Below are 18,308 nucleotides of genomic sequence, written 5' to 3' on the forward strand. Positions count from 1 at the left end.
GCTGTGCAAAAGGAGCGCACCGGAGAGACGTGCAACCCGAGGAAAAAAAGAAATGCAGGCAGAAGAGGGAAAAAGGACGACATAAAGGTCAATGTTGCGGAGGCTGCAAATGTTCAGTAACGTTAGTTTAATCATGGTGTTTCTCTTTGTTAAAAATTATTGAAGCAAAATCAAAAATGCATGCCATTTATTATTCGGTCATTGAAATACATTAACGTGTGGGGGGAACAAAAGCAATCTTTGCACCTTCTTTTATCGAGCCTGTGTCTCCTCCTAACTGCAGCCTATTATGCGTAACCCTGAGCTCTTGGATTAGCACGTTCCTTTCAAAGGTGTTAAATTCAGACACTGTCAAAATCACCGCAATTTTTGCCTGGCTTGGTAACTCAAGTCAACTCAATTTTATTTATAAAGCACTTTAAACAGCTGTAGCTGGGACAAAGTGCTGTACATACATGCGTATAAATCGCATTGCGTGTACTAACTTAACTTCTTCGCATTTTCTCCTCCCATTTTGTACACTGAGGCAAAAATGCCCCATATTGCATATTTCTTAAGGCAAACGTACTAAATGAACAATACGAGTTGTTTTACTCGTATGAAAGACACAATCCTCACTGCACGCTGTTAGTACATCAAATAACATGCTTTTTGCCGGATGGTATCAAGTTTGCACATGTTTTAATACAGGCAAATGTTTAGTAAATCAAGGTCTTTGTGAGTTAAATGGACTCAAAGAGATAGTTAATATTACTTTAAGTGGGGTTGTTTGACGAACATGTCAATAGTATTAGCCACTGGAGATGCTAAACTTAAAAAAAAAAAAGCCTATAAGAGGACGTATTATGAAAATAGACTATAACAGTGTTTTTGAACATTTAATTGGGCAATCCGAGTGTCTTCAGACCCACAAAATGTGAAATAAACCCATCCAGTCCTTTATGGTCTTCATAAGTCTGACAACACAGAGAAAAATGCTCAATTTCAAATCTTCTTAATTTTCTTTTCTGGTTTTCGCCACCCCCAGCCTAGAGCAAACCTTTTGCGCAAGTCCTACCTAGAAAACTTGATTCATGTTATATTTGGACCAAAGTACAGCTGTTTCATTTAGACCACTTGACAAACTTGTTGTACTTAAAATGATATCATACACTTCCTCTGAGTAGCTGTAATGAGCTACTAACCTCAGTCGATTCATGTTTAACTTTTCTCCATCGCTTAGTACACTCTAAGAAATGATTCATGGGGTTAGTTAGTTGAGCTTAAAATCAAGAGATTTTTCAACATAAAAAAATACATTCGTTACATGGACTTATTATAACAAGTTGATAACTTATTTTAATAAGTTGGTCCAGCTGAAAATATGGGGTTAGTTAGTTGAGCTTAAAATCAAGAGATTTTTCAACATAAAAAAATACATTTGTTACATGGACTTATTATAACAAGTTGATAAACTTATTTTAATAAGTTGGTCCAGCTGAAAATATAGAAAACTGTAAACTTAAATATGTAGACATTTTCAACAAAAAGATTGCCTGACCAAAGGGCAAACCCAAAATCAGTTCCATCTCCTTAATTGTCTCAGCTGAATCACAGCCAGCAACTGGCAGATGATAAATAACTGAAAAATATAAATTTAAATAAATAAATGTAAAATAAGTAAGACAAAACGTTTTCCGAAATGTCTTAGGGCTGAATTTATGTAAGATTATTAAATGATGCTTTACCTAGAGATGTTTAATTATTCTCTTTCATAAGTCTTAAAGAGGTGAGGTTATTGTCTGTGAGGTTTCTTTTGAAGACGTTCGAGTTTGCAGCAAGTGAGACAAAGTACGACCGACCACATTAAACATCATTTGTCTCAAAACAAAAGCACATGTCATGTTCGTTGTAATATGAGCTTTTAATTTGAAAAAAACAGAGAGGATGTTCTATCATAGTGACAGCAAGAGCTGATTTTATCGTACAATCACGTACAGAGAGGAGCCACACTGCGACCTTAAATAACGCCTGTTGGAACATTTTAAAGAGTTTCTATGGAGTATCACTAGGTAAGTACCTGTTTTTGCTTTATTTTGTTCATAACCGCTGCTAACTGTATTAGCAAATAGTGCAAGAATTCGTTTTAACAGACAAAATTGAAATCAAGCTAATTTAGTGATTGGTAGACCCATAGCTGCCTCGGCATCGACTTCCACCACACTTTCCTTTTGCCCGCGCGCTCGATCCCGACGCCGCCCCGCGACCGTTTTTTCTGCCGAAGTGACCGTCAGACACGGACGTCTTCTACTGCAAGGTTCGTGTTTTGTCTACTGTAGCAACCGAACGAATTTAATAAGCTTTAAACGTTAGTTGTATTTCTGCAAAGGTACGAGAGATTGGCGTTTTGTTTGGTCCAAATTTGAAGTTTGCAAGACATTGAAGAAGCTAATCCGTAGGTTAGCTAGAGGTGCATGGTGATAGTGGATCGCTTGACGGTCACAACTAAACCTGTAATAAATTACTCGTATGAGAGAAATTTCAGTTTTATGTCTCGACGTGTTGGTCTGTGTTTATGTGCAATGCGTTAACACACCGACATTACTTGTAGTAACGCCATAGAACACGTTTTCTTTTGGTAAGGCTGCAGTAGGCCTGGGTATTTTTCTGTTTTGCTATTGAGACAAGTGGCATTTTCTGAAGTTCGGAATTGTCAAAATGTCTGTGTAGTCAACACAACTTCTGTTGTTTTATTTTCATTCATTTTTTCTCGATAAATTCACTTTTAAAAAATCTTTCAACATATTAAGACAACAACAACAATGATAAGGCCTAAACATATTTAAAAATGTTATCCCCCAAGACAAATGATTATTTTTGTGCAGTTGGTTGCTAGCAATTTTTTTGTTTTTCCATCTTCAATTTAGAAACGCATCATAGGCAACACGTTTTTTTAAAGTGATGCTGCACAGGGTTTAATCACTATAACTTTAAAATACTAAATAGTTCACAAAAAAACAAGCATTTTAGACAGCTTTGCTTAGTTTTAAAAATGAATTGGACTTGTAAAATTTGCAAATTTGAAGTGTCAAGAAGAACTGATCTTTTAAAGCATTATAGACTTAGACATGGTCATGGTGGAGAATTTCTCCCTTGCCTCTATTGGGAGTGTTATTGCTCGTTTAAAACATGGGGAAGCCTGAGAACCCATCTGTCAAGAAGCCATTCAACCCGTGAGACAGGGACACGCACAGAAGTTCTGTCTTTTAAATGTTCATGTTGTTCTTTAAACACCATCTCCACAGAAAGAGAATACTTTGAACACATTGGCCGTCATTTAAAAAAGCAGGAAACCGTGTCTTGTGTTTTTGAAAATTGCTCTTTTAAAACAAACATTTATGGAACATATGCCTCTCATAGGAGCCGGAAACACACTCCTCATTCCCTGGATGACTTCAAGCCGGAGCTCTTCCAGAGGTATGTTAATCCTTCAAATACAGGGGACGATCCTATTGAGGAGGACATGGAGGGTACAGTGAGTGAACATCCTGAAGATGAAGAAATGAGAGAATTGCCTAACTTAATTGAAAAAAATGTTGCCCACCTGCTACTGAAAATGGAAAGCATATTCAATGTACCACAAAGGTGTATTGATGAGTTAGTGGAAGAACTTCACTTTATTTCTTCATCAGCTTCAGGTCCTCTTTTAAAAGATATTTTACGGTCATGTTTAAAGAAGCATAATTGTGAGGTTGATGATTTGATCATCTCAGAGATGGCAACAGACCTATGCAAGTCTAACCCAATTACATTAGCTCTAGGACATAATGCTCCTCTGTCCACCTCCTACAAAAGAAGAGAGTATTTCAAGGAGCATTTTTCCATGGTGGAACCTATAGAGTACATTCTCAGTGCTAGGGAGAAAAAAAGTTTCCAATATGTACCTATTTTGAAGTCCTTACATGAGGTTTTGAAGAAAGAAGACATCCAGGATTTGCTCAGACATAGCTCTGAAGAAGATGGCAGGTCTGATACTCACTACTACAAATCATTTCATGATGGCATACATTTTAAAAACAATACATTGCTATCAGAAAACCATCCAGCAATTTCTCTCATTCTGTATGTGGATGATTTTGAAGTGTGTAATCCACTTGGCACATCAAGAAAAAAACACAAAATTACTGCTGTGTATTGGGTTTTAGCTAATGTGCCACCATTGCTCAGATCCTCGCTGACATCAATCTACCTTGCCATTCTCTGCAAGGCTGATGATGTTAAAAAATTTGGCTATAGTGCTGTGTTAGAACCACTGCTAAAGGACCTTGCCAGCCTAGAAGAAGAGGGACTTTACATTCCTTCACTAGGTCTTCGAGTCAAAGGTACTGTGTATTGTGTCGTTGCAGATAACCTTGGTGCCCACTCTATCGGAGGGTTTGTGGAGAGCTTCTCAAGTTCACACGTCTGCAGGTTCTGTCTTGGTGAAAGATCCCAATTCCAGGTGAGTGAAGTTAAAACAGGAGCATTTTGTCCTCGGACAACACAAGAGCACAAGGTGCATGTTCAGACAGCACAGAGAGATACAAGTGCATCTCATTGTTATGGAGTAAAGAGACAGTGCCCACTGACTGACAAACTAAAATATTTCAATGTTTTATCTGGCTACCCACCTGATTTGCTACACGATCTCTTTGAAGGTATTGTGCCTTTAGAGTTAGCACTATGCCTAAATGCCTTAATCAAAGGGAAATATTTCACACTCGATGAATTAAATAAATTAATCAAAGAGTTCCCATACAGATGGGCAGATAGAACAGATGCACCACAACCAGTTCCACTGACTTTTGCTGCAAGAAAAACTGTTGGTGGGAATGCCCATGAAAACTGGGCTTTGCTTCGCCTCCTTCCCTTGATAGTTGGAGAAAGAATCCCTGAGAATGAACCAGCATGGCTGATCCTTCTGAACCTTAAGGACATAGTTGAACTTGTCCTTTCTCCTGTTCATACAGACCTCACTATTTGTTTCCTTGACAGCAAGATTTCTGAGCATCGGCACAGATTCCTGGAGGTTTTCCCTCAGGAAAGACTTATTCCGAAGCATCATTTTCTCGAACACTACCCACACCTGATAAAGGCTTTTGGTCCACTTGTGTCTTTGTGGACTATGCGCTTTGAAGCCAAGCACAGCTTTTTTAAGCGTGTGGTCAGGCATACGCATAGCTTCCGAAACATTCTGTTGTCTCTTGCAGTGAAGCATCAGTTAATGATCGCATACCAACTACATGGCAGTAAAATTGTTCAACCTCTACAGGTAGCAAAACTGTCAACAGTGGATTTGACTGTGCTGAGGGAAGACATTAAGAAAGCAGTGGAATCAAAATTCCCTGGGGAATCATTTGTCCACATGGCAAACACAGTGTGTTACAATGGCACCAGTTACACCACTGGCATGATCTTGGCACATGGTTCAACAGGTGGTCTGCCAGATTTTGTAGAATTGACACAGCTTGTTGTCGTAAATGGGAAGGTTAGCTTCATTGTGAAATGTTTAAATTCATGGTATATTGAGCATCTTAGAAGCTATGAGCTTGAAAACACAAGAAGTGTTAAACTCATTGAGCCTAGTGAGTTGTTTGACATCTTCCCCATGGCAGCATACAGTGTTGCAGGGAAGCGCATGGTGACCCAGAAGTGCTACATTTATGTACCATAGATGGCCAGCATAAGGGGTCAGCATACCTTGTCAGTTATTTGAGTTTATTGATGAGACCTCAAAAATTGCATCATCCTCTCTATATATGGGGTTACTGTCTCATTACGCAAACAAAGATGTTGTTTTTTTTAATGAATGTACTTGCCCCACACTTGAGCACAAATGATAATCTTCAATTGCAGGTGTAGTGAGAATATACAACTCCTCCAATGTGTGTTTTCCAATAATATTTTTCAAAGTGTGATAATGTTCAATCTATAATCAAACATTAGGCAATACTAGTGTCTCAATTTGCCAGAAGCATGTTATGACTTTTAAACCCAGACCACATTGATTCTCACTGAGGAGTAGAGGATGTTAGGCTCTTCATGACTCTGCTAATATGGAGATGTAAAAAGTTATTTGAGTTGTAGTTGTAAATATGAGGTCCATAATACTGAGATCGACATCAAGATGGTAATCTTTGTAGTTTTACATTTATTACATTATTCTTCAGAGGGAAATGTTAAAGTGAACAAAACCTTCTTCCTATTCTTGTCATTTGCCATAAACATAAATGTCTTCAACATTAAGTCATAGTATAAGCAGACATGTAGGATTTTTTTGCAGTAGGGTCTGTAGAAGTATACTTATGGACACAAACGTAAGACTTGCTGTGAAGTTTGATGATGAGGAAATGTCACAGTGTAATGTAACATTTCTTGAAGACTTAATCAACCAGTACCTCTCAGACTTTTCATCACATTTATCATATAAACTAGTATGCTATGTCCAAAGCTTTTATTTGTCCAGAGTACTTTTTCAGTGGTCATATTCTTCTCCCATACTGAATGATTATGTGAAGTGATGTGTCTGCATGCATTCTATAACCTAAACTGATGTAATGTTTTCTTTTATAGATAGTCTGATGTCTTCTCAAGCCAAACTTCGGATCATTCTTCAGGACCATGAAATTCGCAAACTGGATTTACCTCATGGAATCCCTGATACTGTGGATGAACTCGAGTCTATTGTGAGAGAGAAATTTGGTCTTGATGGGAACTTTACCTTGCATTATAAGGATGCTGACTTTGGAGAGGAATATTTTTCTCTGACATCAACAAGTGACATCAAGGACAAAGATACCATTAAGGTGGTTCACATTGTTGAACCTCCTGCACTTACTCTGACCTTTACTGATATGGACAGTTCCTTTGAAAGTGCACTAATAACCTCACTCCCTAATTCAGAGAGGTCTGTCCATCCTGCTAGCAGCGGCTGCTCTTCTGGATCGCAGGACACACTGATTCTTTCATCACCTGAACGTGTTACTCGGCGTACACAGCGTTGGCCCACTAAATTTCCAGTACCCACTTTTGCCTATAACACAGAGCTTGTGCTGGCCTCAGGAAATGAAGATTTCAGAAAGGATGGAATTCAGCTCAGCTTTGCCACGATCCTTTCAGACATCCTTGAGAAGCTGGCTGAAAGCATCTTTCTGTATGTTGCCTACCCCACAAGTGCGCAGTTGAACGATGTTGCTGAGGCACTGGTTCAGAAGCATCCTTGCCTTAAAGAACCAGGGTCATATAACGGATGCTATGGATGGCAACAAAGATTAAAATATAAAATGGCCGGCTATAGATCTAAGTTGAGAGGGCTTGGATGCCCTGAGCTTGATGTGAACTCTCTTAAAAAGAAGCGAACACATGAGAAAGCACCTGCAAAGAATATTAAAAAGCCAAGAAGGGCAGAGGTGAACTATTTACCTCCTCACCCACAAGGAGAAACGGAAGAAACTTTGGAACATGTAAGATTGGAGCTCCTTGATGAAGTAAAGAAGAGGAACAACTGCCAGGTCATCAGTGAGAAAATGGCAAAGACATTCTCCATTCGCAGGCAGGAAGTTGTCAATGAAGCACCACCAATCAGTGACTTAAGAGACCGATGGCCTGCTCTTTTCGATGCAATGCAGGTTAATATTGTTTCATAAAATGGTTTGCAGTATGTGCAATGTCAGTCAATTTTCTACATTAACAAATCACGCCTTTTTATTTGTATTTGTGTTTTATACAGATCAATGAAGAATTCAGAAGGATCACCACTGTTGGTCTTGAGACAACATTCATGGCAAAACTGGACCAGTATACCCCGAAAATAATGGCCTTGGTGTCCTCAAGAGGAGGAGCTGCAAAAAGGAAGATTCAGCACATAAATAACATGCTGCTGGAGGTATAAATAAATGTAACAGTTCATATAAAATACCAAAAAGTTAGCTAAATTAATTAATCATAAATTAAAGATTTATTTTTTAAATGTCATTCTCTTGTATCATTTACAGGAACAGTCTGTAGAAAGGAGGAGAGAAGCTGCAATTCGTAGCCTAATGGTGTACCTGAGAGAACAGGAGGAGGATCTCTTCAAAGAACAGTTGGTAGGTAAATCCAACACTTCAACTGATAAAAAAAACAGGAAGGACTCCAAGGCACTCTCATGGAAAAGTTAAAAAGCCTTTAATAAAGTGGCTTGGTTACATTTAAACTTATAAAAACACTAACGCTAAATGTAACCAAGCCACTTTATTAAAGGCTTTTTAACTTTTCCATGTGAGTGCCTTGGAGTCCTTCCTGTTTTGCATCATTTATATCCCATCCAAAGAGCACCTCAAACTTACAACTTCTGAGTCCTGTAAGCGCTCCTATATAGACTTTTTTCTAACTTCAACTGATAACTTCAGGATTTAACCTGGGCTGTATTTAGGGATGGCAGACGATCAGGACGATCTGTGAAATATTCAGTAAGTTTGAACAGAGCTTTGTGGGCAGTGTTTGTTTGTTTGTGTTAAAAGTATGCCATTAATATCGTTTGTTTTGCTACAAAATGGCCATCCCCAAAGCCCAGGTTAAATCCTGAAGTTATCCCTTAAGTTCAGATACACTATACATTATTCTTGTTTTTACATTTGACAAAAAAACACTGACATTGATTCTGATCTACTTATGCCAGGATGGTGATGAAGTGATGAAGATCGTTGTGAGCAGAGGGGCATCTGAACCAGCCAACGCAACAGTGGTGATTGAGGGAGCAGAGGTCCTGGATGGCCTGACTGTCCCGAGAGCATGTGCCTTGCTCATGGGACTAATGTACGCACTCAACCTGAGCTACCCAAAAGAACTAAAGAGCACCTTTGAGGCATTTCAAAAGATATTCCTTGAGCTGGATGCTCTGCGAGCTAGTCCCAAGGTAATGTCTCTAAAAAGTAAACTGCTGTACTAAAAATTAGGCTGCATTCTAATTCCACAAATGTTGCACTGTTATATTTGTGTTGGTTTTTGGTGCAACATACAGCACCAGTATTGTTGCCAGTTGGTTATTAATTAGATACACCCAGCTAAAACAAATGCAGTTACATACAACAGTCATTTCATTTAATGTAATTTTTGGTACTTTTGAGGTGTTATTAATATTTAGACCTCCACTGAAATACATAGAAGAGACTAAACAGCATATAGCTATAATGCATTATAGTTTTACAACAAGCACAAACCACAATCTAGGCAGCATCAAAATGATAAAGCTGAATCAACACTTCTCTGAAGCCATCTAAAAAATAAAAAAAACTGCATAAATTTTAGCTAGGTATATTTGCATTTTTGTATATGTTGATTTATATTTTTTTGGAAGTATTAATGTGTTCGCTCTGTATAGAAAATGTGTTTCAATTTTCTTCATGGAGAACACCTATAGCCATATGATGTATTTTTATTTTTTTCCAAACACCAGCAACATTGTTTTCTGCATTCCTTTTTGCGTGACTGTTACTTTTCCTGTTTTGTTCTTTAACATGCGGATTTAGTTCAGGGGATCAGTCTTCCAAAATTCAAATATTAATTTGGATTTGAGTTTTTTGTGTGTGTTTAACAGCAAACTCCTGCAAATATTGACTTCATGTCTTCATTTGGAGCTCCTCCATGTTTATTTGATGGTTAACAGTTGGACAACTTGGCATTTGTATACAATAAACAAGTTTGACCATTATACTGACTGAACTGTATTAATGTTTAAAAAAAAATAACGTTATTGATAAGAAATTGAGGAAACAATTTGAATTGATATTTGTGATGAGAAATGCAAAACAAATGCTGGAATAGCTTAAATTAAGTAAAGTAACATAAATAAATTAAGTTTGTTTACCTTAATTTAATATTAGCCATTTTATTAAAATTAAGTTGGTTTACCTTAATTTAACATTAGCCATTAAGTTGGTTTACCTTAATTTAATATTAGCCATTTTATTAAAATTAAGTTGGTTTACCTTAATTTAACATTAGCCATTAAGTTGGTTTACCTTAATTTAATATTAGCCATTAAGTTGGTTTACCTTAATTTAATATTAGCCATTAAGTTGGTTTACCTTAATTTAATATTAGCCATTAAGTTGGTTTACCTTAATTTAATATTAGCCATTTTATTAAAATTACGTTGGTTCAGCTTAATTAACTGTTCGCATGGTGAAGTAAATCATGTTGGTTGTCCTTAAATAACTGACTTTCTAACATTAAAAGTCTTGTTGGATTTACTGAAAATTTTGAGTCAGAATTTATTAAAAAGATTGATGCAAATTGTTACCTTAATTTAATTAAGTGGAGCCTTTGTATTTTTTTTTAGAGTGTACTTAAGTAAATTTTGATATATACTCAACAAAAATATAAACGCAACACTTTTGTTTTTGCTCCCATTTGTCATGAGATGGACTCAAAGATCTAAAATTCATTCCAGATACACAATATTACCATTTCTCTCAAACATTGTTCATAAATCTGTCTAAATGTGTGATAGTGAGCACTTTTGCTTTGCTGAGACAATCCATCCCACCTCACAGGTGTGCCACATCAAGATGCTCATCAGACACCATGATTAGTGCATAGGTGTACCTTAGACTGTCCACAATAAAAGGCCACCCTGAAATGTGCAGTTTTTGCTTTATTGAGGGTCTGGGGACTCAGAACCAGTCAGTATCTGGTGTGACCACCATTTGCCTCATGCAGTGCAACACATCTTCTTCGCATAGAGTTTATCAGATTGTCAATTGTGGCCTGTGGAATGTTGGTCCACTCCTCTTCAATGGCTGTGCGAAGTTGCTGGATATTAGTGGGAACTGGTACGCGCTGTCGTATACGCCGGTCAAGCACATCCCAAACATGCTCAATGGGTGACATGTCCGGTGAGTATGCTGGCCATGCAAGAACTGGGACATTTTCAGCTTCCAAGAATTGTGTACAGATCCTTGCAACATGGGGCCGTGCATTATCTTGCTGAAACATGAGGTGATGTTCATGGATGTATGGCACAACAATGGGCCTCAGGATCTCATCACGGTATCTCTGTGCATTCAAAATGCCATCAATAAAATGCACCTGTGTTCTTCGTCCATAACAGATGCCTGCCCATACCATAACCCCACCACCACCATGGGCCACTCGATCCACAACATTGACATCAGCAAAGCGCTCACCCACACGACGCCACACACGCTGTCTGCCATCTGCCCTGAACAATGTAAACCGAGATTCATCCGTGAAGAGAACACCTCTCCAACGTGCCAGACGCCATCGAATGTGAGCATTTGCCCACTCAAGTCTGTTACGGCGACGATCTGGAGTCAGGTTAAGACCCCGATGAGGACGACGAGCATGCAGTTGAGCTTCCCTGAGACGGTTTCTGACAGTTTGTGCAGAAATTCTTTGGTTATGCAAACCAATTGTTTCAGCAGCTGTCTGAGTAGCTGGTCTCAGACGATCTTGGAGGTGAACCTGCTGGATGTGGAGGTCCTGGGCTGGTGTGGTTACACGTGGTCTGCGGTTGTGAGGCCGGTTGGATGTACTGCCATATTCTCTGAAACGCCTTTGGAGACGGCTTATGGTGGAGAAATGAACATTCAATGCCCGAGCAACAGATCTGGTTGACATTCCTGCTGTCAGCATGCCAATTGCACGCTCCCTCAATGCTTGCGCCATCTGTGGCATTTTGCTGTGAGACAAAACTGCACATTTCAGAGTGGCCTTTTATTGTGGGCAGTATAAGGTACACCTGTGCACTAATCATGGTGTCTGATGAGCATCTTGATGTGGCACACCTGTGAGGTGGGATGGATTATCTCAGCAAAGCAAAAGTGCTCACTATCACACATTTAGACAGATTTGTGAACAATGTTTGAGAGAAATGGTAATATTGTGTATCTGGAATGAATTTTAGATCTTTGAGTCCATCTCATGACAAATGGGAGCAAAAACAAAAGTGTTGCGTTTATATTTTTGTTGAGTGTATATATATATATGTGTGTGTGTGTGTGTGTGTGTGTGTGTGTGTATTCAAATGCAAAGAGAAAGCCAGTTCTGATTTGGAACAGAGTTTCTACACGACACTGACTCATTTCAGCTGACTGACAGCGATGTATCTTTAAAGTTGCTGTCAAGTGACCTCCTCACAGTGATGATATCTTATATTTTTGGAGCCTGTTCTGAAAAGCTCTCACCTCATAACTGTCATGGTTTGGTTTTTGTTCTGTATTTAATCTTGTTTTAGTTTATTATTTCCCTCGTGTTCAGTGTATGTATGTTCCTAGTGTGTTTACTTTAGTCCGTAGTGTGTTTCCCTGTATCCTTGTGTTCTTCTATGTTGCCTGTTGGTTTATTTCCTGTCTTGTGTTTTAAGTCTAGTCTTTAGTGTTTCCTGTTTTATTTTGTAGATCTGGTTTTGGTGGTGGTATCAGTGTTGGGTTTTACTTTGTACATGTCCTCAGTGTTCTGGTCTTGTGTTCTTTGTTCCTTGTGTTTCCCGCCTTTCTGATTACCCTGATGTTCCTCACCTGTCTCGTTAGTATCACCTGTGTCTGATTACCCCTTGTCTATTTAGTCTCTGTGTTTGCCTCAGTTTCTTGTCGTGTCATTGTCTTGTCGGATGTCAGTTGTCGTGGCCTGTTGTTTCCTCTCCCTGCTCCATTTGTTTCTCCTCGTCGTGGTTTTTGGATTTTTGGTTTTTCTAAGTAAGTTTTTGTTTTTGCCTTTTTTTGTTAAAATAAATTTATGTATTCTGCACTTGGGTCCTCCTCCCTGTTTCCTACCTGCTAACCCGTGACAGAATGACACGACCAACAATGGACCCAGCAGAAGATTTCGATTCTATGGACGGTGTCTAAAATGCTTTACTTTCAAAATATTTTTCGTTTGGCCCGGAGCACTGCTTCTTCTGAACAGTCTCCATGGACTGGCACCTGCCTGGCCATTTTTACTGGGAACCGCGGAGGCCCAAGGAAGAGAGGCCACCATAGCTCCCGGTTGCCTAGCCCAGCAGTGACTCTACCTTTGTGCTCCACAAGGCCTCAATCTGAGCCTCAGCCCAAAGTAGAGCTCAAGCAGCAGTCCAGGCGTCTGCCTCCTGTCCCTGTTCCGGCAGAGCGCTGTCTGCTACCTGTCCCCGTTCCGGCAGAGCGCTGTCTGCTACCTGTCCCTGTTCCAGCAGAGCGCTGTCTGCTACCTGTCCCCGTTCCGGCAGAGCGCCGTCTGCTTCCTGTCCCCGTTCCGGCAGAGCGCCGTCTGCTTCCTGTCCCCGTTCCGGCAGAGCGCCGTCTGCTTCCTGTTCCCGTTCCGGCTGAACGCCGTCTGCTTCCTGTTCCCGTTCCAGCTGAACGCCGTCTGCCACCAGCTTCGGCAGAGCGTTGTCAGCTTCCTGTTCCCGTGCCTGCTGAGCGCCGTCGGCGTCAAGTTGAGGTTCCCTTGGCATTCGGACGGATGCCCGACGACGTCTCCTCGCTGGTTTGGCCGACATCCGACGACATCTCCTCTGCGGTCCGGCCGACGCCTGAGCTTCCCTTGGCGGTCTGGTCAACATCCGACGACGTCTCCTCTGCGGTCCAGCCAACGCCTGAGCTTCCCTCGGTGGTCTGGCCAACATCCGACGTCTCCTCTGCGGTCCGGCCGATGCCTGAGCTTCCCTTGGCAGTCTGGCCGACGTCCAACGATGCTTCCTCGGCAGCCCAGTCGACACCTGAACTCTCTCCCGTGCCTGCTCGGCCTCCGAGCCGCCCACCTGAACTCTCTCCCGTGCCTGATCGGCCTCCGAGCCGCCCACCTGAACTCTCTCCCGTGCCTGCTCGGCCTCCTGGCCGTCCCCCAGAGCTTTCCCCCATGTTTGTTCGGCCTGTATGCCTGAAGGTCCGGAGCCTTTCTGATTACCCTGATGTTCCTCACCTGTCTCGTTAGTATCACCTGTGTCTGACTACCCCTTGTCTATTTAGTCTCTGTGTTTGCCTCAGTTTCTTGTCTTGTCGGATGTCAGTTGTCGTGGCCTGTTTCCTCTCCCTGCTCCATGTTTCTCCTCGTTGTGGTTTTTGGATTTTTGGTTTTTCTAAGTAAGTTTTTGTTTTTGCCTTTTTTTTGTTAAAATAAATTAATGTATTCTGCACTTGGGTCCTCCTCCCTGTTTCCTACCTGCTAACCCGTGACAATAACGCGCTGTGTTCTGCAAAACAAAGTCAGAAATAAATTCAAGCGAGAGACAAATTGTAAAATGAGCATATTTTAAAAAAAAAAAAAAAAAAAAAAGTCAGTGTTGAGATGTCAAATACGTTTTTATAGACATCTTTTAAAGCTGAAAAGTTGGTCAAAGTCCACAGCAGCAGCAGATTGGCTAAAAAGGGGTATGGATGAATGAATAACTAAAACCACAAAATAAAAAAAGAATACTGCACATTTCCACACTTAATACACACCAAGCTGTGAGCAGCTTCTATTACAAGGTTTTGAAATATGCAACTTCAAATCAAGTAAACAATCAGTGCCTCCTTTGTGTCTGACCTCACCAAAGAAGAACACCACACAATCTCCTTGACTGATAAAAGTTTTTTTCATTGTATTAACAAAATGTTATGTATTCAATTAGTTATATAGAGAATTGATTTATACTGATAATATGATTGTAATTTGCATAAACCATGTAAGAGAAGATCTTAGATACCACTTGGTATTATGACATCTCTTCTCCACTAGTGCCTGTTAACTCTCAGTCCAACATAAAAGCAACAATACAAGTGTTGTCCTAGGGAAAATTTATCAGCACAGCATACAGATAGATAATATACTGTTTACATAAAGCACATAAAGCAGTAACAAATAAAAAAAAGTCACTGTGAAAGTTTTATAAGAGCTCCAACAGCTGAATGGACAAAGCTGTTTTTTAAAGGTGTTTTTTTTCCAGGTCAAGGACCTGACTCTCCAACCTGGTTGGGAGAAAAGAGTTGAGGTGAATGAGTGGATGAGTGGGGTGCAAGGTTAGGGTGAGTGCCATGTGGGTCAGAACTTTGTAGTTGAGATCTGAGAGGTTTTAGGTGGACAGCCCAATCATTTTTGAAGCAATATTTGTTGTAGGGAGGAGTTTATTGCCATTCACAAATAGCATGGTGGGTTAGAATTGGTAAAGAAACGAGGATGAAAGGCAAGGTGAAAAAGACAGGGCTCTAAATCTACATATAACTGAAAGTGTTGGGAACATTTATGGTTGTCAGGTTTATTGTTCAAAGCCAAGCTTATGGTCCAGGGTGTGTCCAACATATTTAAAGGAGCTAACCAGTTCAACAGATTGGTGTATGTGGGGTTATGGACCTTATTTGAACCAGAATTAGTGACAAAAATTTCGTTCACATCACATTTTGTTTTGGTGAAATTCAGTTTGAGATAGTTGTCTGTACACCACTGTGTTGAGTGAGACACAAGTGACATGTTGTGCTGATAATCTGTAACTGAGTTGTTTTCATTTAAGAACTGCAACTATGGCTGTGATGTCCAATATTCTAAGTGTGTTGTAACTGTTCAGGGCCTGGTGCAGTCATTTGTGTGAAGTGTGTAATGGCTTAGCACACAGCTCTGGGAAGCTCCAGTGTTGGTCGTGATGGTGGAAGATGTTACTTAGACTGAACTTTATTGATCCTTTTGGGATGACTCCCTCAAGGAAATTTAGGTTCCAGCAGCATATACAATAAAATAAAAATGTAGCAGGTAAGAAAAAGTAACAATATAAAGAATAGAATAAATAATAGAACACTCTTCCGTTGGAAAAAAATATACAAAAAATATGCATGGAAGAAGCAGAAAAAAATATACAAAAAAAGGCTATAAAAAAGGCAATGATTATTATTGCGATTATTGCACTTGGTTGAGATTATTGCACATACAAGTGAAAGTGTCCATGTGTTATTGCACAATGAGGGTAGAAGGAAAGACACTCCTACCCCTCTGTCCCGTGTGCTCTAGTCCTCCTCCCCCCATGTGAGGAGTTGTAGAGCGTGATGGCATGATGGACAAAGGAGTTCTTAAGTCTGTTGGTTCTGCACTTGGGAAGGAGCAGTCTCTCACTGAACCGGCTCCTCTGGTTACTGATGACGGTGTGCAGAGGGTGGCTGGCATTGTCCATAAAATCCAGCAGTTTGTCCAGTGTCCTCTTCTCTGCCACCGTCACCAGAGAGTCCAGCTTCATGCCGACCACAGAGCCGGCCCGCCTGATCAGTTTGTCCAGTCTGGATGTGTGCTGTTTGGATATGCTGCCCCCCCAGCATACCATGGTGTAAAAAAGCACGCTGGAAACCACAGACTGGTAAAACATCCCCAGCAACTTGCTGCAGATGTTAAAGGACCACAGTCTCCTTAGGAAGTACATCTACTTTGTGTCTTCCCGTACAGGTGGTTGGTGTGTGTTGTCCAGTCCAGTTTATTGTCTAGACACAGCCCGAGGTATTTGTAGGAGTCCACAGCCTCCACAGGCTGCATCCTCTGTCTGGACCTCCCAAAGTCAATGACCAGCTCCTTGGTCTTAGAGGTGTTGAGCTGTAGCTGGTTCCTGTGGCACCATGCAGCAAAGTCCCCCACCAGTGTCCGGATGGCTCCTCCCAGCCATCCCTGAAACACACTGACAATGGCTGTGTCGTCAGCGTACTTCTGTATGTGACACAGCTCGGAGTTGTAGCAGAAGAGCGCCGGGAAGAAGAACAGGAAGAAGAGAACAGGGGCCAGCACTGTGCCCTGGGGGGCTCCAGTGCTGCTGACCACAGTGTCAGACGTGATGTCCATCAGCCTGACGTACTGAGGCCTGCACGTGAGGTAGTCAGAGATCCAGTTCACTAGGTGGGGGTCCACTCCGATCCCACTCAGTTTGTCCCGGAGCAGGGGGGGCTGAATAGCATTGAAAGCACTGGAGAAGTCCAAGAAGAGGATCCTCACTGTGCCACTTCCCTTATCCAGATGGGAGTGAGCTCGATGTAGTAGGTACAGGATGGCATCCTCCACACCAACACCTGGCTGGTACGCGAACTGCAGGCAGTCCTGGGCATGTTGTACCTGGGGTCTGAGTAGGCTGAGGAAGAGTCGCTCCAGCGTCTTCATTAGGTGTGAAGTAAGTGCCACCGGTCGGAAGTCATTCAGCTCGCTGGGCCAGTTCTTCTTTGGAACCGGAACAATGCATGATGTCTTCCATAGGGTGGGCACTCTCCCTAGCTGCAGGCTAAGGTTGAAGAGCCGTTGTGGTTCCCCCAGTTCAGCAGCGCAGGTCTTCAATAGCCTTGGACACACTTTGTCCGGGCCTGCCGCTTTCCTGGGTTGGAGCTTCCTCAGCTGTCCTTTGACCTGGTCTGTGGTAAGATGAGGCGGAGATTGTGTTGAGGAGGGGGGGGGTGTTGTGGTTTCCGGGGGGAGGTGTGCAGAGGGAAGGAGGAGAGATGGCTGCGGTGAGGGTGGGAGAGGGGGGGGGGGGGGGGCAGGGACTGGTCGAACCGGTTGAAGAAGTCATTCAGTTACGAAGCCCACTCAAACGGCTTGTGGTCTATTGGTGAGAAAGCTGTAAACCCAATGGATGACAAGTGGTTGGATATGTTTTCTGATCATTTGGTGTCAATACACGATGTTTATGGTGGAGCTGAAGTCCATAAACAGGATCCAGTTAAAGTTGTGTAGAGGTTCAAAAATGCTGAGGGTGGAGTGAAGAATGCATTGCACAGTATCCTCAGTCCCCCTCCTTGACTGGTCACCAATCTGGTTGGGGTCCAGATATGATCAGACAGCTGGAAGTATTTATTTCTGAGAGGCGGGGATTCTTGGAGACCTGTACGATGGTTGAGATCTTCCATAATACTGAGGCAGTCTTTACACCGTCTAACCACATAAAAGTTTCCTGCTGGTATTGTCTCCTGTATTTAAAGATGTCCCTTGAACACCTGGGTTGTGTGGATGTTGTCAAAATGTCTATAAAATTTGTTCACCACAGATTGACAAGTGGAAGTTATTTAGGTGAGAATGTTTTTCTCAATGATAGCCCATGAGTGTCCTCACTTTCTGAAATGTTTGTTTGGGGGTCATGCTGCTAAATTTCTGCTGCATTTTCTCCTTGCATTTGAGTTTTGCTTCATAATGTTATTTTTTAGTCAGCTTGTGGTCCCAACAAAAATCCAATCCTGATGCTGAAAGGCCTTGGGTTTTTTATTGAGGCTGTGTGTGAGGGGGGTTTGGTTTGTAGTTTGGAGATTTCCCGAAATTCTTCACATGTATGGTGGTTGTGATACAGAAGTGTATATTCCTTGAATACAGAAACTCTC

At 41.3% G+C, this 18,308-nt stretch overlaps 1 protein-coding gene across 4 annotated transcripts; it reads left to right on the forward strand.

Annotated features, from left to right (window-relative positions):
* The first annotated feature begins 2,081 nt into the window (after positions 1–2,081).
* On the forward strand, positions 2,082–9,709 carry LOC306820448 (uncharacterized protein). Of its 4 annotated transcripts, XM_079338298.1 has the most exons (7): positions 2,086–2,296; positions 3,400–3,456; positions 4,386–4,480; positions 6,592–7,646; positions 7,748–7,903; positions 8,013–8,105; positions 8,678–9,324. In XM_079338298.1, exons 4-7 carry the CDS (start codon positions 6,600–6,602, stop codon positions 8,945–8,947), a joined length of 1,566 nt encoding a protein of 521 aa, XP_079194424.1. In that variant the 5' UTR covers positions 2,086–2,296; positions 3,400–3,456; positions 4,386–4,480; positions 6,592–6,599; the 3' UTR covers positions 8,948–9,324. The 4 variants fall into 4 exon arrangements, with proteins under 4 accessions (XP_079194426.1, XP_079194424.1, XP_079194423.1 ...); XM_079338299.1 differs by lacking the exons at positions 3,400–3,456; positions 4,386–4,480 and adding an exon at positions 9,539–9,709 and having other exon boundaries at positions 2,087–2,296; positions 8,678–8,905; XM_079338300.1 differs by lacking the exons at positions 3,400–3,456; positions 4,386–4,480 and having other exon boundaries at positions 2,082–2,296; positions 6,592–6,704; positions 8,678–9,327.
* Positions 9,710–18,308: the final 8,599 nt, after the last annotated feature.

Source organism: Symphodus melops (assembly GCF_947650265.1).
Source record: "Symphodus melops genome assembly, chromosome: 2".
Classification (NCBI taxonomy): Eukaryota; Metazoa; Chordata; class Actinopteri; order Labriformes; family Labridae; genus Symphodus; species Symphodus melops.